Genomic DNA, 26,310 nt, shown 5'->3' on the forward strand with positions numbered 1-26,310 from the left:
AGAAAGAAGAATAGCATTATAAAATTCAGACATCTGTGAAATTTAGAAAAATATTAGGCTTTAATTCACACATTCATAAAAATTATATGGGTCAGGGTATTCTGGATTTCACAAATTTTAGATTTCTAAAGTACTTCAATGTTTCCAAAATAAATAATGACCCTGTTCAGTTTTTTATATTGCTATGAGAAAGTTAAGAACTAGTAGACGAATAACAGTTTATATGAAAAGTTCTTGTTTATGGTGTTAACCAAAGAATTGTTAGTGGGTGAAGATGTCATGTATTGCAGATACATGTTTTATATTGGTGCTGTATGTAAAAAACATGTATCTTCAGTATGAGCAGTGGTGTGCTGGAGCTGGCTCATAATAGCTCATGAGAGCCGATTGTTAAAATTCATACCTATTATTTTGGGAGCTATTTGAGAGTATAGTTATATAGTTAATTGAACTATAATGGCTGACACGCTAACTAGCTGTTTGATGACTAGTGGTATGGTGTGACTGTCAGCAACAACCACCTGGATAGCTAGTTATTAAATATTTGCCAGCACACTACTGAGCATATGACATCTTGTCCCCCAACCTTATTTATAAAAATTATGTAGCTGCACAGTCTTTTTTGAACCCAAAATTGCACTTAAGTGGTTCTGATAAAACTGAAGCCAGTGAAAAACAAGTTCATTATAGAACTTATAATTTTATTTCACTTTATTATTTTTAATAAAGTCTACTTTCTAATTTTCTGTCAGGAGTATCTTGAAGTTAAACGTATGATTTTCCCAAGATTTTATTTTCTCAGCAACGCAGAACTCCTTGAAATAGTAGCTGAAAGTAAAAGTCCTGATGTTGTACAGGTAACTTTCAATATCAAATCTATAAAGTTGTATTTGTAAATAAAGCTTTTGTCAGTTTAACCATTTTAATGTAATCATGCCTTTTTAATATCTTATGCTAAATTCTATTAGATTTTATTGTCTTTGTAATATTTTAGCTTGTGAATAAATAATTTTTATCATTACTTTCTAATTTATCCATCAAAAAAATAATATTTGCCTCATATCTGTTATACAGCCTCATCTTATGAAATGTTTTTCAAATGTGAGGAAGATATATATACGGCCGCAACATCAAACACCACCAGTGGTTTTAATGATTAGATCTGCTGAAGGAGAGATTCTTCTAGTACCAAAGTACAGTATGCTATTACTTTATCAAATATAAGTAAAATGCAATTAGGAAAAATTTCCACAGGCGTGCAAGCATATTTTTCAATTTTACAATATGTTTTTGATTCCAAGAAAAAGAATTAATAAAATGTCAGTGTTACAATAACATGAAAGAAGAGTATACTATACAGCAGAGGTCCCCAAACTTTTTGGTTTGGCAGCCCGGAAAGGGAGGCAAACACTGTTACATGCACAAATGGGGCCACACATGAGCAGTGCCACAAATGGGGTGGCGCTAGTGCTAGTGGGATGCTTGGTGCGGGGCGGTATTAGTGCCAATGGGATACTCGGTGTGGCACTAGTTCTGGAGGGACACTCAGGACAGCGCAATGCTAGCACTGGCGGGCCACTCAGGCCGGCACTAGTGCTGGCAGAATGCTTGGTAGCAGGATGGTGCTAGTGCTAGCAGGATGCTTGTGGCAGCACGAGTGCTGGCAGAACGCTTGATGCAAAGTGGCACCAGCACCAGTGGGACACTCAGGCAGGGCAGCGCTAATGCCGGCAGGATGCTCGATTTGGTGCTAGTGCTGGCGGGATGCTCACAGTGGTGCTAGCATGAGTGTGGGGGTAAGTGCATGCACACACATGTGTGCACTGTCTATCCCTTTATGCAGTCTTCAAGAATGAGGGTGAAGTTTTGTTCTCCGAGCTTGTGGGTTGGTTTCCGAACATTTCGCTAGGTAACATCTTCAGTAGTGTTTAGGGGATGTCTGTGTCAGTGCTGTTCTATTTATAAGGGCTTCAGATGTGGATGTGTCAAGTGAAGGTCATGTAATGAGTCATCAGAAAGAGGCTTGTGATGGGGAGATTACATCAGGTCAGGATCATTGAAAGGTGTGATTGATTTCGATTCTGAGGAGTGTTGTAGATCAATGTGTCTTCTGATGGAACCCCTCGCAATCCAAATCAATTGCACAGTTAACCGGAGACAGCACCAATCCTCAACCAACCCACACAAGCCCCTCTCCCTCCCAGCAGTTCATCTTTGAAGGTGAATCTCCAGCCATGCAGATAGTGTTCCTCACAAAGCTGGAGAAAATAATCTCCTGATGAAATTTATGTAGCCCTCCATTTCAAGTACATGATATAACACTAAAAATACTAAATATTAAAATAAAACAACAAATAAAAACATAGCAGCCAGCTAATCATATAAAACCTCAACATAGCTAAAAAAAATGAGTCTGTTCCACAGTACTCCAGGCTTGGGACACAAGTCTGTAAACTGTTATTTGTTCTTGAAAAATTAGTTTCATTTCAGGACAAAATAAAGTTGTATCCCCAAAATATATTTTTATTTTCAAATAGTTGATATCAGCCATTAGATCAGTGGTTCTCAACCTGTGGGTCGGGACCCCATTTGGGGTCGAACGACCATTTCACGGGGGTCACCAAACAAGGCTGTCGGCCATTTTTTCCCCTTTTCTTTGGCCACACTCCTGGCCCCCGGTGATGTATAAGTGATTGGGGGTCACCACAACATGGGGAACTGTATTATGGGGTCGCGGCATTAGAAAGGTTGAGAACCACTGCATTAGATGGTGTATTTTACTAATTTATAGAAATGTGAAATATTAAAATGTGACTTTATTCCTAAAAACTGAATTTTAAAATTCTGTTTCATAGAGGTGTTCGTATTAGAGGTTCTGTTGAACAATGGCTTAAAAATGTTGAGAGTACCATATGCAATATGGTAAGAAAGTAAGTATATGTTAATCATATGAAAAGCTACTAATATAGCTGATCTACTTTTTCTATCACAAAAAACTCATCAGGTTTTTTAAATTGGTATGCAGTTTGTTCAAAGTAAACTCATCTTTAAAATATGTATTGGCTATTGGGAGCAATCATGATCATTTAGATCAGGGGTGTCAAACTCAATTTCACTGAGGGCCGCATCAGCATTGTGGTTGCCCTTGGGGGGCCAGGTGGGTGTGGTCAGAGTGGGTGCAGCCTACTGGGTTGGCTGGATGGGCATAGCAAGTTCTACATCATTCACGTCAAGGGGGCCTGTGGGGGCCTGGGCAGGAGTGGGATAGATCTGAGGGTCTCTGGCAGAAGGGGGTGGGACCGGGGCAAGTGCCAAGGCATGGTCCACTGGGACAAGTGCCAAGATGGGCACCACAAAATTGTACATTGGCTCCCAGCTGGCAGCGGGGGCCGTTACCTCACTGTTTCCAGGATGGCTTTGCAGGCCACATGAAATCACTTTGTGGGCCGCATCTGGACCCCGGGCCTTGTGTTTGACATGTCTGATTTAGATGAAGAACCCAATTGAAGAGCTGAATAATTTTCGAGGTCTCCACCATGGAACCAGAATATATTAATGAGATCAGGGACCTCTGCACTTTGTGCTATTGGTGGCAATTCTTTGTCATCAGTATATTGTAGCATGTAGAATGCTAAATATTCATATTAATGTTGTAAGAGAATTATATATTATGAGCAATATAAACCTATCTCTTGAAAAATCTAATTCTACTATTAGTAACTTTTCTTTAAGTAACTTGGAGATGACTTAATAACTTATAAAAGATAATTTTTTAAAGATTTCATGTTTTTCTGACTATATAACATACTTTAAGGTTTATAGAAGTTGGAATTACAGAGTGGAAGCAAATGGAATTTAAAGAATGGTTTTTTACCCACCCAGGACAGGTGATATTGATTGTGGTAAGCAAAATATAGTACTATTTAACTATATTGAGTATAAATTTACTTGGTTGGAAGATGTGTGGCTCTATAAATGTTTTAAATTAATAAATAAAATTAAAACTGGACAACTTTAGCAAAAGTTTAGAAGCTTCCTAGTATCTAGCCTTCAGCATCTGAATCCACCCTCATCTACTCTGCCTGGTCACGCTTAAATGATTGATTGTGTGTGGTTCTTTGGCTGACAACTTGATGGAATATGGTTCTGAGCTTGGAGTCAGAGAAAACCATAACAATGTTCAAGAAAAATTGGAAGAAAAGTGGGTTATAACGTTTGTGAGAATGTTTTAAAAAATAAGACTGTATGTATGACACACAAGGGAAAACTGCCCCTGTGCCTAAGGGAAGAATGCTAGTATTACTTTCCTATACAGAGGGAGAAATAGCAAGAATGAATGCAAAAATTACTAAAGATAAGTTTGTTATGTGTGCTTGGAAGGATGATATTTCCAAAGTGCAGTGTGGTTTTATCCTGGTAAATGTGTGCAGACCAGATTTTTGTTCTTTAGTAGGCTTTTGAGAAATGTATGAATATGAAAAAGATTATTCTCATTTGTTGATTTAAAGAAAGTACATACATCCAACATAGCTGTGAGACACTGTAATTTGTACCAATTGAAGTTTCTGAGTAATCTAGGCAGCCCATGTAAAGTGTATTGCCAAGTTGGAACTCCAGGTGACCAAGATATGAATGATTGCTGCTAGGATCTCCCATTTTAAAGAGGCTTGCAATTTATGTACCAGCCACAACTCCAGATTGTGGACCTTGCTGTTTTAGGAAGAGTATAATCCTACCCTGAGTAAGTATAGGAGTTAACAAACAACCAGATATTTAGGGGACAATTAGCTCCTCTGCCTTGTTAGGATTTAAGTTGTTTCTTCCTATCCTATGTTCCACCATATTTAGAATATTTTTTCTGTTCCTTTCTTCTATTCTTGGGACTTTGATTTCTTTCCCTTCCCTCAAGTCTGGTTTAGGGAATAAGGGAAATTCATTTTAATTTGACTTGGCTTAGTCTAATGGAGATACGCTGAAGAATGTTTGAATACTCTCCTGTTTAAGAATTGCATTATTTATAAATAAATACAAATACAAGAAAATAATTTAAAAAGTTATAATCATTACTAATGTAGTATTTTTATTTTTAGAGTCACATAAAGTTTTCTCAAGAATGTGAAGCAGCTATGTTGAGTTCTAATTCAAAAAAGGAGATGATAGAAGACCTGGATGATCTGATCAACGTTCTAGAGCAACTTACAGAGATAGCATCAGATATTCTTCCCTACCATAAGCAAAGCACTTTAGAAGCTTTGATTTCTTTATCCATCCATAACAGAGATATACTATCTTTACTGATAGATCAAAAGATTGGCATTAAAGATTTTGAATGGACAAGGTACAGTTTAAGAGTTTGCCCTAAATGCTAGGGTTAGGGTAACTAAGATATGTTTAAGAATAAGTACTTTAACTAAACCAAAATGTAAATGTAATATGCAAAGCAGATATTTAATTTCAGATGCAATATTATTCCATTCCTCTTAATGTGTGTTCATAAATTGACTTTATGCATTTTACCCAGGGGTTCCAAGCAGATATACAGAATTCACTCTGCCTCAAAAAGTTCATTTAAGAAGTCTGCCCATACATATTCAAAGAAAACATTAAGTTTAGAAAATTATAAGCCTAATAATTTGTGCCTCGAGTGCAAACTCTGGATTTATCAATATGATGATCCATTTGTTTGTTTATTTGGCTACCATGGTATTCTCAGGAATCTTCTCCACCATTAAAGTTCAAGTGTCAATAATTCTGCTTCTTCAAAGTCCACACAAGTTCCCAAATACCTTTTAACATAACTTTGTACCAAATGGATTTTTTTGATTGATTTTTGTATACTGAAAAGTTAAATTTCAACTACGCTGAATTTTTATACCTGTATAATCTGATAGCTATAACATTTGATAATCTGTATGAGTCATTAACTGTTACACAAACATATTTTATTCAGGCAATTGCGTTACAAATCGCATGAATCCAACCTGTGCACAGTTATTCAAGGTTATGCTTCCTTTGAATATGGTTATGAATATTTAGGCTGCTCTCCACGATTGGTTATCACCCCTCTTACTGATCAGTGTTGGTTAACCATTACTGGAGCATTACAATTAAATCTAGGATGCTGTCTTGCTGGCCCAGCTGGTACAGGAAAAACAGAGACAGTTAAAGATCTGTCAAAAGTAAGTGCTATGTTTTATATCAAGATATGCTTTTTGAAAAATGTATATTGGTATGTTTTGTACATAATTGTAAATACATATTTCAGGACAATACAGTTCTGCCATTTGTTACTCAATTTCCCTTCAAATTCTTACAAACCCTTATAAGTCCTACCTAGTCAAACATTCTTCTGTCTCTCCTTTTAGCATGTGCTCTAGCTTCTTTCTCTTGCTTTAATAAGCAGTCCTCAAGTGACTGGGATCCACTTAATGGAACGAATCTTTCACAGCAATAGTAAAGAGAGTGAAGGAATTTATTTAGAGAAAACATACATGTTGTTGTTATTTGTCTCGTGGCATGTTATTTAAATATACTTTCTTTAATCTGCAAAAAGTTAGGCTAATATTTATTTTTAATCCTGCCTTTAGAATTTGGAACCTTCAAAATATGCAAACATTTTAAATGTAACTATTTTAGAGAAGTAGCTATATGTAAGCTTAGCATTGTCAAGGATTTTTATTAATTTTTACATAAGCTTAAGAACCAAAGTACCAAAAATTTATAATATATTACAAAACTCACATGTATCCAAAGGTGAAAAGACACTGTTTAGCTAGCAGGCATTCTGAATTAACAGAAATTCTTTTTCTTTGCTAAGGCATTCCATATATCATATATATTCTATGTTTTTAAGAGCCTTCATTTTTTTCAGAATTTGAATTTTTAAACTTGAAAACACAGATATCCTTTAGAAAAGGGGCAAAATAATGAAATGTGAGTGATAAATCTAAACCAAAAACATATGATCTTATTTGATATTTAATTACAATTAAGTTAAATAGAACTTCTGTTCAATATTGTATTGTTTTTACTTTTAGGCTTTGGGAAAATTCTGTCTTACGTACAATTGTTCTGGAGATTTGGATGATAAGGTATGATAAAGAATTTTATTTTAAGATGCAATATAGAACATGGATAGGCAAACCTTTGAGACAATTAGCACATTTGGAATTTTGAGAGCATGTTGTAGATATTGTCGCATTTTGGTTGACATGGTGGGCTTAAGCCATCATACAGCATACTTTTATTCCAAAAGCAAACTAGTGAGATGATTATCTTCCATTCTCCAGATTTTCAAAATGTTCCCTACCATATTAGCTAATCTTTATCATCTAGGTCAGGGGTAGGCAACCCAAAACACTCAAAGAGCCACTTGGACCCGTTTCCCACCAAAAACAAAACACCGGGAGCCGCAAAACCCTTTTGATATCTAAAATGAAGACAACACTGCATATATCCTTTTTTACCTTTATTATAGGTGTGTGTGTGTTTGTGTATGTGTGTGTGTGTGTGTATGTGTATGTATATATATATATATATATACACACACACACACACACACATTAAAAATAAAAGTAAAAATATCACTCTTGGGAATATCCATACTATTAAAACAATGATCACCAAGAGAATGCTTTAAGAGAATAAAATTACATACACACACAGGTAAAAAAAGGATATATGCAGTGTTATCTTCATTTTAGATGTCAAAAGGATCTGTCTCTCTCCCTCCCTCCCTCTCTATCTGCCCTTGGTCTGCCACTCCTCTTCCCCCCACTCTCTTTCTTTCTCTCTCTCTTTCTTCTCTCTCCCTCTCTCTCTCCTTCCCTCTCTCTCTCTCTCTTTCTCCCCCCCTCCTATCTGCTGCTCACCTGGCAAGCTTCAAGCTGTTGTCCAACAAGCTCAGGGATAAGCAACCTCGTCTCTTTTATGACTCATGGACTTCAACTCCCAGAATTCCTGAGTCAGCCTAGCTGGGCTAGCTAGCTCTCTCCTGCCCTTCCTGCTTCCTGCAGAGACGCAGCAAAGGGAGGAGCTCCGCCCAGTAAGCTTTTCAGCTCCTCGGAGAACACTGTGAGTGCACTCTCTTTTACACACACACACACACACACAGAGAGAGAGAGAGAGAGAGAGAGAGAGAGAGAGAGAGAGAGAAGCAGGGAAGCGCAATTGCCTCTCTCTGTCTCTGTCTCTCTCTGCAAATGGCAGAGGAGGCTGGGAGCCACAGGGGAAGGCTCAAAGAGCTGCATGCGGCTGCGGAGCCGCAGGTTGCCGACCTGTGATCTAGGTGGAAGGAGGAAGTTCCAAACAAAGCACAACTATAGATGACTATGACCTGGATGACTGAGAATTTCCCTAGATATATAGCCACTCCTTGTTTAAATTCTTTAATTTATTATTTGAGTATGACTACTCATATGTGCCTTAGACACTTTCCTGGTCTCTGGCTTATTCCTATTTAATAATGCTATACTTCTTTACCCTGGCAATCTACCCATAAAGGCAATGAGAGATGTTTTAGTGGTGTTGAGAAGATGAAACCCTGAGCATACAAGGAGAAGAGCAGACTGAGCTGAAAGAGAGGGATAAATGTATCAACAGTTTGGAGTCATTGCGTTGACACAAAAGGCCTAAGTCCAGCTCCCCATGAATTCCTTTGACCTTTATCTAGCACAATTTGGCTTTGACCATTAGTTAACTAGATTCTTGTATAGAGGTAAATTAATAAACTCTTCTGTGCTTTGAACTCTATGAATGCTCCAAGTTATTTGTGCCTGACACTAGTTTGCATATGGCAAAAGCCACCGAATATGCAACACACCATTAAATAAGGACAATTGTAGAACAAATAACCAGGGCAAGGCTACAAGGGATGCTAGCAGAGGTCATGTCAATTTGAGGCAGAACCAAAGGCTCAATGATGTATGGAACAGGCCAAAAGCTACCCAGACTCTTGAGTGCAGCCTTAGAAACAATGCAATGAGCAGTACTAGACAAAAAGCAGGCTTTTAAAAGGACTTACTGTGTATAAAACTTTTCCATAAGTACATGTATAAGTAACTGTTTTACACAGGCAGATATAGCTGTTTTACTTTTGAGCTTGGTGATAAATTTCATGAGACTTTATTCCTCACTTGCTATGCTTTATCTTTATTTAAGATAATGGCAACATTGTTCTTTGGGCTTGTTCAGTCTGGAGCATGGTGTTGTTTTGATGAATTCAATCGGATTGATATAGAAGTCCTCTCTGCAATTGCTTCACATCTTCAGGCAATTAAGGCAGCTAAAGATAGCCACAGTGTCAGGTATTTATTTGAAATTGCTGTGATATTTTATTAATAATAATACTTTATGTTCAAAGATGTATGCAGTTTTGCTCTGTGTTGTATCATTAATATAACAAAGTTGTGGAAGAAAGATTTCATCTTTACAATTCTTGCATAGAGCTGGATCTTCTAATGATCTAAAAAGGCAAGAGCACAAATGACAAGTACCTTGGTTTGAAGATTTCAAACTGCATTACTTTATTACTATATTACTTACCAGATCTTGGCCAATCAGGTATTATAAAAAGATAAGGTGAGACGAGGCGAGATGAGATGAGATAAGATAACCTTTATTGTCATTTTTTTACTGTGGGCATAGCAACACACATCAAAAATGAAATTTAGTTGCCCACTCTCAAAGGTGTATATACATGATACACACCTAAACATATTATGTACAACATATGTATAGACTCATATTCCTACATATACATAACAAATAAATATTAAATACTGTCCATCCTGAATATATAACGGAAGGAGGAAGCTTGAGAGTTCACAAGGTTAATGCTGTATGCAATGAAACTATGGCTGAATCTAGATGTTTTGCTACGGATACCACAAAGCCTCCTCCCAGGTAACAAGGAAAACAGGTTGTGAAGAGGATGTGTAGTGTGCCAGATAATCTTACGGACCCTGCTCAAGCAACGCTTCTGTGCTATATCCTGGATGGGAGGGAGGGAACTGCCAATGATCTTTTCGGCCATCCTCACCACTCTATGCACCGCCTTCCTGTCTGAAGCACTGATGCTTCCAAACCAGACTGTGATGCTATATAACAGGATGCTCTCAATCGTTCCCCTGTAGAAAGTGGTAAGGATAGGAGAAGGAAGATGTGCTTTTCTCATGTGATGCAGAAAATGCAAGCGCCGCTGTGCCCGCTTCACCAGTGTCTCGCTGTTGAGCGACCAAGCCAGCCTACTCATTAGCTGCACACCCAGGAATTTGATGCTGGTAACCATCTCCACTAGTGAATCATTAATGCACAGAGAAGTGTAGCTGTGCCTGCCTTTTCTGAAATTAACAATGATCTCTTTATTTTTTCTGGTATTTAAAACTAGGCTGTTTTCCTTACATCAAGCATCAGAAAACACTGGATTAGTATAAAATCAAATCAAGTGGATTTGGCGATGGTTCTTGTGTTCATGATCAAAACTTTGATATTGTACAGTTTAAATTTTTGAAACATGTGCCAGTTAATTATAATTTTACTTTCATTTTTGTTTATTTTATTAAAATGTTGTATTCTGACCTTGTTAGCTGGCTACCCTAATTGAAATATTTTCTTTGTTGATTAGAATGTCCTGATTCCTCCTTAATTTGACTGGCCTATTTTATTATACAATTGAAGGAATTTGAGATATTAAGATAACCAGTGTCAAATATAAATTCTTGTTGTGTGTTGACATTCCTTGTCTTATTAATAATTCTTAGTGTTCTGAAGTACTTTATATTTGTACTTTATATGGATGTTTGTAAAAAATGGGCCCCAACATATAAAAAACCTTTAATAATTGTTTCCAGAGAGATTTTTTTTGTTGATAAAAGCCAATATTCTAAATGTCCATCTCAAATTAATGCAGATATATACAAATTGGTAAAAATCAACATGAATTTATGAGAAAAAATAAATAGTGTTAAAACTAATGTTGCTTCAAGATTGATATATATTGTTAAAGTTTCTATGATGGTAAGTTATTTTAAGCAGATTGATACATTATGGAGAAAGTTCTTATGAAATGGGAACAATTATGATTTTCACACAAAGATAGGGATTTTATAACAACAACAACAACAACAACAGAGTTGGAAGAGACCTTGGAGATGCTCAGGCAGGAAACCCTATACCATTTCAGACAAATGGCTGTCCAGTCTCTTCTTAAAAACTTCCAGTGTTGGAACATTCACCTCTTCTGGAGGCAGGTTGTTCCACTGGTTAATTGTTCTCACTGTCAGGAAGTTTCTCCTTAGTTCTAGCTTGCTTCTCTCCTTGATTAGTTTCCATCCGTTGCTTCTTGTCCTGCCTTCAGGTGCTTTGGAGAATAGCTTGACTCCCTCTTCTTTGTGGTAAGCCCTGAGATATTGGAAGACTGCTATCATGTCACCCCTAGTTCTTCTCTTCATTAAACTAGACATATCCAATTCCAGCAACCATTCTTTATATTTTAACTTTCTTGACTTTTTCTTATGCCACTGTACTTACTTTATGACTTCTTGTGCTTCATGAAATTTAAATGATTAATAAAAAACATTACAGGCACAATTAGAATATTATTACTACCCTCTTTAATATCTTGGCTGGAACTTTCTTCCTGTTTTAAAAGATGCAAAATATACAGGGTGTACCGAAAGTGAGATCCTATAGATAATTTATTATATAAATTACATTAAATGTTTAATTGGTTGTCATTTTCATCTAAACACTTCCTTAGTATTTTGATGTACATTAAGCACAGTAATATTTTCTTTGAATATAAAAAGTAATAAAACATATTGTGGTTGGTCTGACTTTTGATAAACCCAGTATATAGATGATGTTGGGAAGGAGCCCTAAATCTGATCCTACTTTTCACTAGAAACTGACATTATGGGATAATCGCAATTGGAAATTGTAGGTAAAACTTTTTTGGGAGGTTCATAGGCAAAAGTTTCTTAAGCAAAAAAATGGGATCACAACTCTGAATCAGCTCATTGTTCATCATCAGATGTTTTGCAAGAAGAATAAGTTTTTCTAAAAATATAGTTCCTAAATATATAGTTAGTTTTTAGCTGTAATTGAAAGCTGAGTTAAAATAGATGTGGGAATCTACAAACAACTTTGAAAATAGTTGGGTGAGTGGTAGATTCTGTTATACTTTGATCTACCAACTAACATACCTTTATTTCATCAGAGCTTAAGGTAATTCTGCATAAGGCATCTTTGTATATGTATTGCTTTTTGCCAAATGGGTACCTCTGGACATTATTGTAAGCCTGTGTATGGGCATATCTCTTTACATTAATCAAACATTGTGGCTTGGATGTCTGCACTGGGCCTTTGGCAAAATATGAGGGCAATTCGGAAATAAACCTCGATTTGGTTATCAATGACAGACATTTGCAGATACAGAATTTTTATTATACACATTAGAAAACTACAACATTACATTAATTTTTGACATAATCGCCATTCAAATTGAGACATGTGTCATAACATCTTACAAGGTTTGAAATTCCTTCGGCAAAAAAATCTCCCACCTGGGAATGAAGCTGCCCTGTAACAGCGCATTGCCTCATCGTGCACATCAGTTTGTCCATCTTTAAACATGCGACACCACTGAGGTATGACACCTTCACTCATCACATTAGATCTATAAACATTACACAGTTTGTGATGAATCGCCGCAGCTGAAACTTTTTTTGCACACAGGAATTGTATTACTGCATGCACTTCACATTTGGTGGGATTTTCTATGGCAGGGTTCATTTTCAATTGATTTAGTGGACAAGTCAACTTCACCACAACCTTCTCCTTCCAGTCTCACTGCCTACTGAACTACTGTGCATGGCGCCATAGGACGGGTGTCGCTATCCCCGCCTATTTCTTGCATATGCTCAAACAGAGGATTATTTCCAAATTGTCCTTGTAGTAGATTCTGTAATTAGATCAACTAATTGTCTCCTTAAGGAAACTTGCTATTTCTGCTATGTGTAGAATAGAATAGACTTCTGTTATACATGATTGGACACACAAAGGAAAATGTCTCTGGTGCATAAACTCTCAGTGTACATAAAAGCAATAAGTGATAAATCATGATCATAGTTATCGTAAAAATACATTCATCGTAAGTCATAAGATACAACACTTAGTGACAGTCATAGGATACTAAATAACCAATCAACATAAATCATAGTAAATAAAACAATATAAATTGTAAGATACAATGTAATGTAGAAAAGCATCACAAAGATGCTTCACAATGATGGCAGATTGCTTAGCAATAATTGGACTTCTTCAAATTGCCATTTCTGCAGGTACATAATACCCCTAATTTGTACTACAGTGGTGTACTTATTCTGAACTCCAGTGTTGGAATCAGAACTGAGCTCCTTGCACTATTCTCCATATAGAGATATGTAGACAAGTCCTTAGTCCTCCCCCAGAACTTAGAATCTTCTTACTAGTGGTCTATGCAGATGCAAACTCCATATATGTAAATATTATCAATATGTTATGTATAACACTGTATCTTAGAGCTGTTTTTATATTTAACATAGATTTATACTGGAAGGAAAAGAAATTCGTCTGAAACCACACTGTGCAATTTTTATTACCATGAATCCTGGGTAAGTAATTGTTCAATAACACCAGAATAGAAAGAACCTTTGCGGGGGGGTATTTTTTACAAATGCATGAAGCTGTGTTGTATGAACTGGTAATTTTGATACAATTAATTTAATATTGTCCATAACTTTGCAATTTTAAGATTTCAGAAAATAATATTTCTTAGCCTAATTTGATGATTCAGGGATTGATCATGGAATCTTTTAAATGCAAGGAATATGTACTGTCACTGAATTATATTCCCATTTTCCAAATGTTGTGGTTTTAAATTACCACTATTATCAATTTCAGAAAGTTAGATAACTTTTCACTTGCATTAAGTAATAATCTTGCATTAAGTAACAGTGATCACAAAATTATTTTCTAAACTGTAGTGAACTCTACTTTTTCAGACTAGTACAGCATCTTTGTTGAAAGGAATTTTTATTTATATGTGCTAAAGCTAACATATTAAAGTGCTCTTGAAGAATGTGATGACATTAACTTTCCTTTTAAGATACAAAGGTCGTGTGGACCTTCCAGACAACTTAAAATCATTATTTCGTCCTATGTCAATGGTGATACCGGATTATGAACTCATTGCTGAAATAATGTTGTTTTCAGAAGGTTTCAAATCAGCAAAATTACTCTCAGGGAAGATAATAAATCTTTACCAACTTTCTAGCAAAAGATTATCACAACAGGTAAAATACAAAGAGTATATATTTTATTTTTTTATATCCTAATTTTCTTCTGGAATGCAGCTCAAAGTACCTCTTTGTTTGTCTGCCTCTATGACTTTTCTAGGACCAAATTTTTCCACAGGAAATGCACTTTCCAGTGAATATGCTCCTGAATCCAGTATAGGATTTTTCTTTCGGTTTCTTTTTAAGTGCTATAGCAATGTTAGCTACCCAAAGTCAATGGCAAGTGGATGACCTTAGGGGAGAGAGGGAGGTAGAGACTCTTTTTAGCATTTACTGGGCAAAACCCCTCAATTTCTTGTCAGGATTGTCTTTACTGGTCATTATCCTTATGTTGTGCATTCCTATTTTTAAAAGAAAGCTTCAAAAGTAATTGACAACTGGTACCTTCCTGTAAAACACTCTGGGTCTGTGGTTAGGCAAATGCCCTTGCACTAGTGTTTGAGATATAGGAGCAAAATTCCCAACTGACAGCTATATAATACTATTATTTCCTACAGAGGGACAGAAATTTCTATTTTCAGCCATCTTATCTTCTTCCTGTGCCCTCATTGACAAATATCCCACTGGATAATTAGTCTTCTAGAGCTCTTTTGGCAGCCTCTTAGGTTCAGTTAACTTTCATTCCTGCACTCTGAAATGATTCAATCTTTTCTGTGATATTCTTTCAGATATTCAATATAATATCATATACCCTCACAACTGCCTTTTCTAATGCTAAAACCCATTCAGCTCTTTCAATCTTTGTTCATGTAACATTGTTTCTAGGCCCTTTATCTTTATTACTGTCTTTCTGTAAACCTGTTCCAATTTCTCTAAATCTTTCAAGTGTGGTGCCCAGAATTAGATGTAGTAAACAAAATAGAGAGGAGTGATGGAATAGAATGGAATACGTCTTGTGGTTTTGGAAATTGTATTTCTATTCATGCAATCTAAAAATTGTTTTTCTTTTTTTCTTGCAGCCACATGAAACTGGTGCCTCATATTAAATTTGTAGTCACTTATTATTCCACGTCTTTTTTTACAAATACTGTTATCAACCTAGTTATCTGCTATCTTGTATCGCTGCATTTGATTTTTATTTCCTAATTAAGAAAGTTGTGCTTATCTTATTACATTTAGTGTTGTTACCTTTGTTTCTCCAATCTATTTTGTTTCTATATTAGGTATTCACCCAATTCTGTATCATCTGCAAAATTTATAAACCTTCCTTCTACTTCCTATGAACACTTTTAGAATCTCTGTGTTTTCCTGGAACCTGATGTTTCCCTACCCCACACATGTGGCAGTTCTCTTATTGTGTTTTTAACAATCCTAAAGTTTAATTCTGCATAATTGGAGGTAGATAACACTGAACGAAATAGGACTTGTACAGCGCTGCCTTTTCTGAAAGATTGTTAGCACTTTGCCATCTTAATTGAACAATTAATATATCTTTTTATTTTGCTTTGAATATATCAAATGAAGTTCTTTCCAACAACTTTGATCATTAACTTTCCTTACCATCTCTACAACTGCAGTTCCTATATCTATTATTTCTGTGTAACTTATTCCTCTTTTTATCTCTTATATTCTTTTTGGGTTTTTTGTATTAAGGTTCCACTAAGCTTTTCATACTGTTATACTGGGTTGTCCCAATCTTCCTGCTCCAATAAAACTAAGTCTGAAGTATAGATACGCCTCTGCTGTGCCATAGCACCCCAGTTTGAGACTAAGGCGATACACAGACGTTAGTCCAACGCGTGTGCTTTCCTAATATCGGAACCAGGGACAAAATGACCCTAAATGGGAGGGAGTGGATTCTCTATCATCATGCTGAGAAAAGGTGTTCAGGTAAGACAACGCCCCTTCTCCAGCATGATTGGATGGAGAATCCACAAATGGGACATACCAAAGCGCTGTGTCCCTAAGGGGGGGAATTAGTTTGGGCCTGGGTCCCGCTAGATGACAACACGTGTTGTAACACCCTGCGACCAAAAGAGGCATCAGAAGATGAGCTAAGCTTTTCATACTGTTATACTGGCCTCTTCTGCAAGCCTCCATTGGAAGTATGCAGTTGTACTTTTATTATTGTCTCTTTTCTTATCACCTTCTCCCTTGAAATTTTACATGTCATTGCTGTCGGTTCATCAAATTCTGGCTTTTTGGAACTCCAAGATACACCTAGAGACAAACAAAGTCATTACTAAAAGCCAACATGGGTTTGTCAAAAACAGATCATGCCAGACAAATCTTATTGCATTCTTTGACCAAGTGACAAAATTAGTGGGCCAGAGGAATGCTGTGGATATAATTTACTTGGACTTCAGTAAGGCATTTGATAAAGTAGATCACAACCTACTACTTGATAAGATAGAAAAATGTGGGTTAGACAGCATCATTACCAGATGGATTCGTAGCTGGCTGATCGGCCGTACTCAGCGTGTGGTCCTCAATGAAACTGCATCTACATGGAGGGAAGTGTGTAGTGAGATGCCCCAGGGCTCTATTCTAGGCCCAGTGCTCTTCAACATCTTCATCAATGATTTGGATGAGGGGATAGACAGGGAACTCATCAAATTTGCAGACGACACCAAGCTGGCAGGAATAGCCAACACTCCAGAAGACAGGCTTGAGATACAGGAGGATCTGAACAGACTTGAGCACTGGGCGCTATCTAACAAAATTAAATTCAATGGTGAAAAAAGTAAGGTTCTACATTTAGGCAAGAAAAACCAAATGTACAAGTATAATATAGGGGGTACCTTGCTTAATAGTAGCAACTGTGAGAGGGATTTCGGAGTCCTAGTGGACAATCATTTAAATATGAGCCAGCAGTGTGCTGCAGCTGCCAAAAAAGCCAACACAGTGAGGCTGCATTAACAGAGGGATAGAATCAAGATCACGTGAACTATTAATACCACTTTACAATGCCTTGGTAAGGCCACACTTGGAATACTGCATCCAGTTGTAAAAAAGATGCTGAGACTCTAGAAAGAGTACAGAAAGAGCAACAAAGATGATTAGCGATCTAAAGGCTAAAACTTATAAGGAACGGTTGCTGGAATTGGGTATGTCTAGTTTTATGAAGAGAGGGTCAAGGGGGGACATGATAGCAGTGCTCCAATATCTCAGGGGCTGCCACAAAGAAGAGGGAGTCAAGCTATTCTCCAAAGCGCAGGAAGGCAGGACAAGAAGCAACGGATGGAAACTGATTAAGGAGAGAAGCAACTGAGGAGAAACTTCCTGACAGTTAGAACAATTAACCAGTGGAACAACCTGCCTCCAGAAGCTGTGGATGCTCCAACACTGGAAGTTTTTAAGAAGAGACTGGACAGCCATTTGTCTGAAATGGTATAGGGTTTCCTGACTGAGCAGGGGGTTGGACTAGATGACCTCCAAGGTCCCTTCCAACTTTACTACTACTACTACTACTACTACTACTACTACTACTACTATTATATTCAATTACACACAGCTTTGGTTATCAATAAATCTATCATCGTATGGTGACTTTTCCCCAAATGTTGCTACTACTTCCATTCTTTAGCTGTCTTCTTATTATGGTTAATATCAGGTTAAAATTATCAGAGCCTCTTGGACCATTTTTTAGCAAAATTTGTCTCCCAACAAATTTTGGGGTATTTGAAAGAGCTTCAGTTTGCTTTTGGAAAGGAGCACCTACATTTTTAGTTTCACTGGATTACACAGTGATGGAAACAATACTAGCATTACTTCTATTTGTTTCTCCTTTTGTTTTAATCAACATGCTCTCTACAACAATATTAAATCCATTCATTTCAGTTGCTGAAAAGAAATGGATGTTGTTAATATTGAGTGCAACTCCTCCTCCCTTCTGTGCTTCAGAGTTATATTCAGTCCTGGGAGCTATCACACTATGCCTCAGTTTTTCCTATTAGATCATGTTCACTTTCTATGTTAAGAATTCAAGCTTTCTGAACATTTATTAAGCCTTTTTACATCCATAATGCCTCCTCTTTTATCTGAATGCGTAATCAGATATTTAATCTCCAACCTTCATATGATTTAATTTAAAGCTATTGTGTAGCTTATCCTGCTTTGGCCAATCATGTTTTAACCAATCATTTTTACGAGCAATTCATCTCATGGCAACAATCTATCTAACTCAAATCAGGGTCCCATACAGCAAATTTCTCCTTAGCCTATATAGCCATTAATTTGCAATGTTTTTCTTTCCTAGAAAAAAAGACTTTGATTTTATAGTGGTATCAAAGGGTGCAGAACACACATTCCATGTTAGGGAGCATTAGAAAAGGGATTTAAAATAAAAATCACAATATTACAAAATTATAGTATATTTACACCCAGAACAGGGTTACTACTTAGTGTTATTTCCAGTCTGGAGGTAGTGTGCTTTTAAACTCTTCAGGTACAATAGCGAGATCTGCTTATGTTTCCCATCTCCTGCTTAGGAGCACTCCTAAGAAATTTGCACCACTGTGAGAAACAAAATGCTGAAATTAAATGCATCTTGATCTGATCTAGTACTATTATATTTACCTTCTTCTCTTGGCATTTTGACATGGTATATCTATTTATACCAAAAATGAAGAAAAGTAGAAAGAAAGAGATAAGAGAAGCTACCTTCTTCTCCATTGGCCAAGTGGATAAAAGGGATTCCAAAGAGCTCTTTCTGGGAACATCTAAGCATTTCAACACCATATTCTACCTTTTATATTATACAGAGGTTATGGTATCTGTGCTAATTCTCACAACACATTTTCAACTTTCTTCTGGCCTTGTATGTCTATAGAGATTCTCAGTCATCCAAGTCATAGTTGTCCCAAAGGTGCTTTTCAAAAAGCAACTGGACTTTCTTTGTTTTTCCTTGAAGATGTTTAGCTTCTCATCCAAGAAGCTTCTTCAGTTCTGTCTGAATGGTAGAGAATGGAAGGATTTATGCTCCTTGCAGTCATCTAGTCATTAGCACTCACTCTGAGAGTCATTGAGGCCCATTGGAGGTTTATCTGTGCCCTCAGGATCACCTGAATAGTAAATTGGGTTTGAAACCTTCTTGGAATCATTGAAAAGACATATTCCTTACAACACAGCCCTTTTGGCAGTTCCAAGAAGGGATCTGGGGTTCACATGCATAGTTTACAAGGTGTAGTTTGACCAGCCTATGCTATCTGCTTATTTAAAGCAGCAATTAAAATATCAGCCAAACCTTATAACCAGAGCTTTGAGATCTATCCCAGGTTACCTCTGGAACCCCACCTGAGCAGCTGATCAAGTGGGGTAGGCAGAGCCTCAGAAAACTCCGAGGCAAAGGAGATTATTTGTCCATGACAAGAGACTAATAACAACATATTATACTCTAAATCAGCATCAGTACCCTGGGACAAAGTACACATTAGCTCTGGAAGAGTTCAGTTGGAAATCAAATTGGTTAAAAAGACAATATTTCTGACAAACATCCTGTTTAATAATTGCAAGGAAGATATTTTCAGTGCACAAAAATAAATTGTGTTCTTATCTTATTTTTAGGATCATTATGATTTTGGCATGAGAGCTATAAAAACTGTATTAATAAGAGTTGGTCAAAGGCGGCAGGATTTGAAACTACAGTAAGTTTTCTTAAGTTGTTTAATATTAAAATTAGAACATTATTATATCTCAATTTGTGATCTACAGGTTTTATATAAAGATAAGTTTTAGTAGAGGAGAGACCTGCTTTACTGTAATACTATCTGTATTTGTTTTGAAACAAAGAAAACTAAGTTCAATAGATTTATCTCTGCATGATTATTTAGAATATAGTCTTTCAAACTTAGAAGGATTTATTGCCTCATAGAATTGCCACCTAAATTACCAAGATTCTAAATATTTATATTGGAATATCTGTATTCATTACCAGGAAAAATGCATTTCTATTCATGAAATTAAGTTTCTTGATCAGTTTTGTTTTTGACTTGCAAAGCATTCAGATGATAGTTCTTTCATACTGTAGAATGAAGGAAGGGAGGGAGGGAGGGAGGGAGGGAGGGAGGATGGAAGGATGGATGGATGGAAGGAAGGAAGGAAGGAAGGAAGGAAGGAAGGAAGGAAGGAAGGAAGGAAGGAAGGAAGGAAGGAGCTTTGACTGACAACTTAGCCATTTCCTAAATATCATTGAGAGGTATATGGATTAATAAAATAATTTATTAATTTTTAGTTTAGAGTAGACATATTGATATCCACATTAGTGGGAAACTTCTGCATACTTTTTGATGTAAATTTATTTTCTTCTTTTTGCCACATTTACTTACAAACCATACAAATTAACTTTTTAATTTTTAGATGAAAAATATTTATTATTTATTTACTTTGAATATGACAAAAATTCAGTCATGGATTGCTAAATATCCCTTATATCTGAGCATATTTATTTATTTGAGAAATTTATAAAGCTACCTAACTTGCAACAATAGTTCTGAGCAGCTAATAAATTAAAACTTATTAAAAACAGACTAATATGAATTGGAAAAGAAGCATAAAAGCAATAAAAGTGCACAACTTTAGCAATATATGATTTAAGAATATATTCTTAAAAAGTGCAGCATGGTGGATTAATGAAAACATAATGAGACTTAAAATAACTCATGAAATTCTAATTATTAGTTTTCTTGTATAATAGACACAATAAAAAACGGTTTTCTGCACTAGAGGAAACTCTAATCACAATTGAAATACTGAAAGAAGTGAATTTACCAAAGTTAATTGCTGAAGATGTTCCAGTATTTGAAGATATTATCAGAGATCTCTTTACAGAAATGGAAGTTCCAAAAGTAAATCCTAAGCGATTAGAGGTAATAAAAATAAGAATAATTATTGTTAACAGAAATATTAGCTATACAAAAATATTTTTGAAATTGAGTTTTTTAAATGTTATTATCCATTCAGTTTGAGCATTTCAGTGTTGTAAAAGAATTCAGAGCTGGCCTTGGGGTAAGTATAAGTGAACCATCAAAAAGGGACTTAGTCAAGAGTTGACAAAGTCCAGAGATAGGAGGAACTGGGAGGAAAAAACTCAAAATAACTGTGCCTTGATTTTAGTATAAGATGGGACAGAGAAAAATGTAGACAGGCTTTAAGGATTCTGTTAATATATGCTACAATAGTAAAGCAGCATTTCTGGAATCCCAGTAATATTGACAGATATTCAGAGAAGATGTGGCATATTCAGGTCTACTCAATGTAAAGACAGTGAAATTGATTGTACCTTTTTATTTTTTCCTAATACTGCCAGAATAGCTATATTTTTTCTTAATACTAAATTTTGGTTATTTTATGTATTGTCAAATTATTGATAAGTCATCAAACTTCTAACCATCTGTCTATGTTTTTTAAATAGAGTGCAATATCTCTTGCAATACATCATTTATCCTTGCAGCCTTGGGAAAATCAGAAAGAGAAGGTTATACAACTATACAATCAGCTTATGGTGAGTGCAATGGGATGTTAATCAAGTAAAATGTGATATGGAGGTTAAAATGATACAAATATGTAGAACTCAAAATTTTACAATGAGTTCTTACATTAAGGGAATTGTATTCCAGTAAATGACAGAAATGGATGTTTGTGGTGGAATGTAGTCAGGAGTCACAGGAGGGAGGATCTCTTTCCCAGAGACAAAGAGCTTGGAATGGCTGCTCAGCAGGAAGAGAACAAAGTTGGATCCTCCCTAGCAATTCAAATTCCTTATGACCGGGGTCGCCGTATAAAAAAGTTGAGAACCACTGTTTTAATGTATGCCAATTAGTGTACATTCAAAGTGTCAATAAAGTTATCATTCTATTCTATTCTAATATTGCAGATTTGATATTTTAAAATATATTTTCAGGCTCGTGTTGGTGTGATGCTTGTAGGCCCCACAGGTGGAGGAAAAACTACCATTAGAACAATTTTAGAAAAAGCCTTGATAATCTTTCCATTAGTTGATATGGAAAGTGCTACCAAACTTGATGTTTTTCAGGTATTTTTTAAAAATTACTCTTATGCTATGTATTAGTAGTTGATCTCTTTTCCTGTAAACTTTCAGAGCAATAATCTATGTGAACCTTGAAATTTTAAATATTTACTAGTTATTAAACAATGAGTAGTTGGCAGTCATGTTGAGTTATTGTCATAAAGAATTCTGGTGAGATTTCTGACACAAAGCTGAACAATCAACAACTGAAAGAAGCTGTGCTTGATAGGGTAGCATGGAAAGTGCTTGCCTATAAAGTTGCCAACAGTCGAACATGACTGAATGGTTAAAACAATAAGAGTTGGCAGTACTCAGTCTAATTTCAGAAAGCCAAGGAAGCTTTGGTTTGGTTGATACCTGAATGGGAGCATACCAAGAAATTACAGGACAATATGTTGAATAAAAATAGAGAAATCATTCCAAAAAAAAGCAATGGCAAAACATATCTATATTGTTTTCAAAAGATTACTTATATGCGTTCATCAGTTCACCAAAGATCATACTTGATTTGAAGGAGACTTTACTATGGTACAACAGTAGGTCCTTGCTAAATGTCCACTTGTTCAGTGATCATTCACATTTACGACAGTGCTAAATGAGGGAGACTTATGATGGGTTCTTGTAGTTGGGGCCATTGCAGTGTCCTCGTAGTCATGTGATCATGATTTGAGTGCTCAGCAACCAAATTGCAGCAAAAATGTTTCAGTGTCCATGGGCCATGTGGTCATCATTTGTGATCTTGTGTACTTAGGATCAATAAGTAACAGAATAGACAGAACCCTTTTTCATGTTTTTGTACTTCTAGGAAATTAGTAATTGCTCATTTAGAAGGAACTTTTTTCTTCCTCAGAGTAATTCAAAGAGAAGCAAAGTGGATACTTTTGTTGTAAACCCAAAGTGTGTTACTATTGATGAACTCTTTGGACAGACAAATCCTAGTACAATGGAATGGTCAGATGGATTATTATCATCAGCAGTTCGAGGATTTGCCAAACTTGGAATCAAAAAATCTAAAAGAAAAGATCCAAGCATTGGTATAAATTCAGAAATGCAGGATTTATATACAGTGAGTACACAGTAATGTAGTAGGACAGTGATGGCGAATCTTTTAGAGACTGAGTGCCCAAAATGCAACCCAAAACCCACTTATGGATTGTCAAGTGCTGGGTGGGTGTGGCCAATTGGGTGGGTGTGGCCCATTGGGTGGGCGTGGCTGCGGTGGTAATGGCAGATTGGGTGGGACTAAAAAGTTCAATCAATCAATTCCAACTTTGCAAGATCTTTTTTTCCCGCGAGAAGTTGAAATTGACTGAACCTTTTTTTTTTTTTGCACATGGTGGCGGAGGCCTAAAGCAAAAAGGTTTTATAAAACCCAGCTGAAGGCCTAGGACTGTGACGACGGCGCGCGTGCCCACAGAGAGAGTTCTGAGTGCTGCCTCTGGCACCCGTGCCATAGGTTCGCCACCACTGTAGTAGGATATTGAGATATTCTTATTTTAAAATGTGGTTAGACTTTCTTCATTTAGATATTACTAAGTATTTCATTCATTTTTTCATTTAATAACTTACCAAACCCAACACATTCTTCCTCAAAAAATGGAAATGATTTATTGAAAAAAGGTAGATGAAATGATAGATTGATGATAGAAATGATAGATATCTTAGTTAGACACAGATCTATGTGCTTAGCTTTTAAAATCCTCAGTTTAAATGGTTACGATTATTTTAAATGTATGATTCTCTGAGTTTTAAATTGCTACTTTTCTCCTGTTTATTTCCCAGGGCAATTTACTTTTTTGTTGGGTGTCCTCTATTTTTATCAGCCATATGCAAACGCTTTCTTTCTTTGGAAACCCCCAAACATCTGTTTGTCCTGAATGTGTTGGAAGCATATTCCAATCTACTTCCTTTTCTAGCTTCCAGTTTTGCCTGTTTAGCCTTAGCTCTTATGGTGACTCCAACTAGGAGTAGAATTCATAATCTGATTTTATTATGCTGTATTGTTATTTGTTTAAGATTCAAGAGATTTCAGTTTGAAATTGTCTGTGATTGGGAACTTTCCAAAATTTGTTACAAACTTAATTCAGTATTTGGTTTTGTAATTGTAGTCTTCCTTTCACCTGATTAATTTAAGGAAATAATCATTTCCTTTTATAGACATTTAAGGAAAATGTTTACCTTTTGTAAGTTATAATTATGTGATTTTTTCTAATGTTATCTATTGCAGTATAATTATTTTCATTTCTATTTTTAGCTGAATACAGTGAATGTAGCAGATGCAGTTGTGCCTGATGAAATTTTACAATCAGCAGAGAATATTCAGTGTTAGTATAATTTTGTCATAACAAATATGGGAATTATTTCATTATTGTATGTATCTTTGTTACAGATTCAACGTGGACAACTTTTTGATATTTAACTAATTATGCACCAGCTCTACTGAAATTACTTTCAGCATCCTCCCTAGGAACAAAAAGGCAGCAATGGAAATCATGTGATAGTTTTTTGTTCCACCCACTTCCTGATACCTCACCCATAGGACCTTAACTTTCCATTAAATAAATACGTACCTATTAGATTGTTCTATTATGTGCTATTATGGAGAGAATGAGTCAGATAACAACCTGATCTCCACAGATCAGTATTGAAAGAAAAAAAATGTGAGCCTAAAGAGGCAGAAAGTGATGAAAATCGTGAGAATATCAGCATAAGCATAGGAGGTTTGACAGACTTAAACATTGGGCCCTGTCTAACAAAATGAAATTAAATGTGGAGAAAAGCAAGGTTTTACACTTAGGTGGGAAAAACCAAAAGTATAAGTACAGATTAGGTGAAACCTGGCTCAAAAACAATAACTGAGAGGAACCTTGGAGACCTAGTGGACAATCACTTAAATATGAGCTAGCAGGGTGCAGCAACAGCCAAAAAAGCTAATACAATGGTTGGTTGTATAAACAGAGGCATAGAATCAAAAGCATGTGAAGTATTAGTACTGCTTTATAAAGCCTTAGTAAGGCCAAACCTGGAATACTGCATTCAGTTTTGGTCACCACATTACAAAAAAGATATTGAGATTTTGGAAAAAGTGCAAAGAAGAGCAACTAAGATGATTAAAGGCCTGGAGACTAAAACATATGAAGAATGTTGCAGGATTTGAGTTTGGCTAGTCTAGAAAAAAGAAGAACTAGGAGGGACATGATGGCAGTATTCTAGTATTTGAGAAGTTGCCACAAAGATGAGGGGGTCAACTTATTTTCTAAGGCACCTGAGGCTAGGACAAGAAACAGTGGATGAAACTAATCAAGGAGAGAAGCAACATGGAATTAAGAAGAAACTTCCTAACAGTGAGAACAATTAACCAATGGAACAGCTTGCCTTCAGAAGTTGTTGGTGCTTCATCACTGGAGATTTTTAAGAAGAGACTGGACAGTCACTTGTCTGAAATGGTATAGGGTCTCCTGCTTGAGCAGGAGGTTGGACTAGAAGACCTCCAAGGTCCCTTCCAGCTCTGTTCTGATTGATTGATAGTTTGTCATTGCTGTCTCTGCTGATGGGTAACATATTGTTTTCTTTTTCTCTTGTGAATTTTATACCTTTGAAAATGTTAATGGTTTTATGTGTGTTCTCCAGTTGGTTCTTTTTTTATTATGACAAAGGTGTCATCTATGGATGTGTGCGTCATTTACAACATACATTGTAAGGACTGCAACAGCCACTATGTAACACAACAGGCAGAAGACTAGCAGAGTCCATCCATGAACACCAACTAGCTGTCAGAAGACATAATGAAAACTCTTTAATTTCACGTCATATGACAGACATAACCATAGTTTAAGTGAGCATTCTAGACCATGCTAAGACTAAAAACTCTAGAGAATTCCTGGAATCCTGGCACTCTGACAAATCAGGCATCAATAAGTACATAGATATAAACAACATCTATGTATTATTCAACAAAGATAATCAACAATATCATTAGTGCTAGAAAACTTCTTCAGCAGCAATCAA

The 26,310-nt window shown here is 36.1% G+C and overlaps 1 protein-coding gene across 1 annotated transcript in view; it reads left to right on the forward strand.

Moving 5' to 3' along the window:
- Positions 1-26,310, forward strand: part of DNAH14 (dynein axonemal heavy chain 14) — a 210,655-nt gene that overhangs the window by 78,775 nt on the left and 105,570 nt on the right. Inside the window, exons 21-36 of the mRNA XM_039341573.1 lie at positions 753-857; positions 1,075-1,193; positions 2,856-2,930; positions 3,815-3,902; positions 5,091-5,338; positions 5,951-6,179; positions 7,038-7,091; positions 9,160-9,305; positions 13,584-13,652; positions 14,147-14,333; positions 19,842-19,921; positions 20,971-21,142; positions 21,688-21,777; positions 22,177-22,308; positions 23,153-23,368; positions 24,557-24,626. Of these exons, the coding sequence (XP_039197507.1) occupies positions 753-857; positions 1,075-1,193; positions 2,856-2,930; positions 3,815-3,902; positions 5,091-5,338; positions 5,951-6,179; positions 7,038-7,091; positions 9,160-9,305; positions 13,584-13,652; positions 14,147-14,333; positions 19,842-19,921; positions 20,971-21,142; positions 21,688-21,777; positions 22,177-22,308; positions 23,153-23,368; positions 24,557-24,626 (2,080 nt within the window). The remainder of the gene's footprint in view (positions 1-752; positions 858-1,074; positions 1,194-2,855; positions 2,931-3,814; positions 3,903-5,090; positions 5,339-5,950; positions 6,180-7,037; positions 7,092-9,159; positions 9,306-13,583; positions 13,653-14,146; positions 14,334-19,841; positions 19,922-20,970; positions 21,143-21,687; positions 21,778-22,176; positions 22,309-23,152; positions 23,369-24,556; positions 24,627-26,310) is intronic.

Source organism: Crotalus tigris, unplaced genomic scaffold (assembly GCF_016545835.1).
Source record: "Crotalus tigris isolate CLP2741 ecotype Arizona unplaced genomic scaffold, ASM1654583v1 scf7180000017771.5222438, whole genome shotgun sequence".
Lineage (NCBI taxonomy): Eukaryota > Metazoa > Chordata > Lepidosauria > Squamata > Viperidae > Crotalus > Crotalus tigris.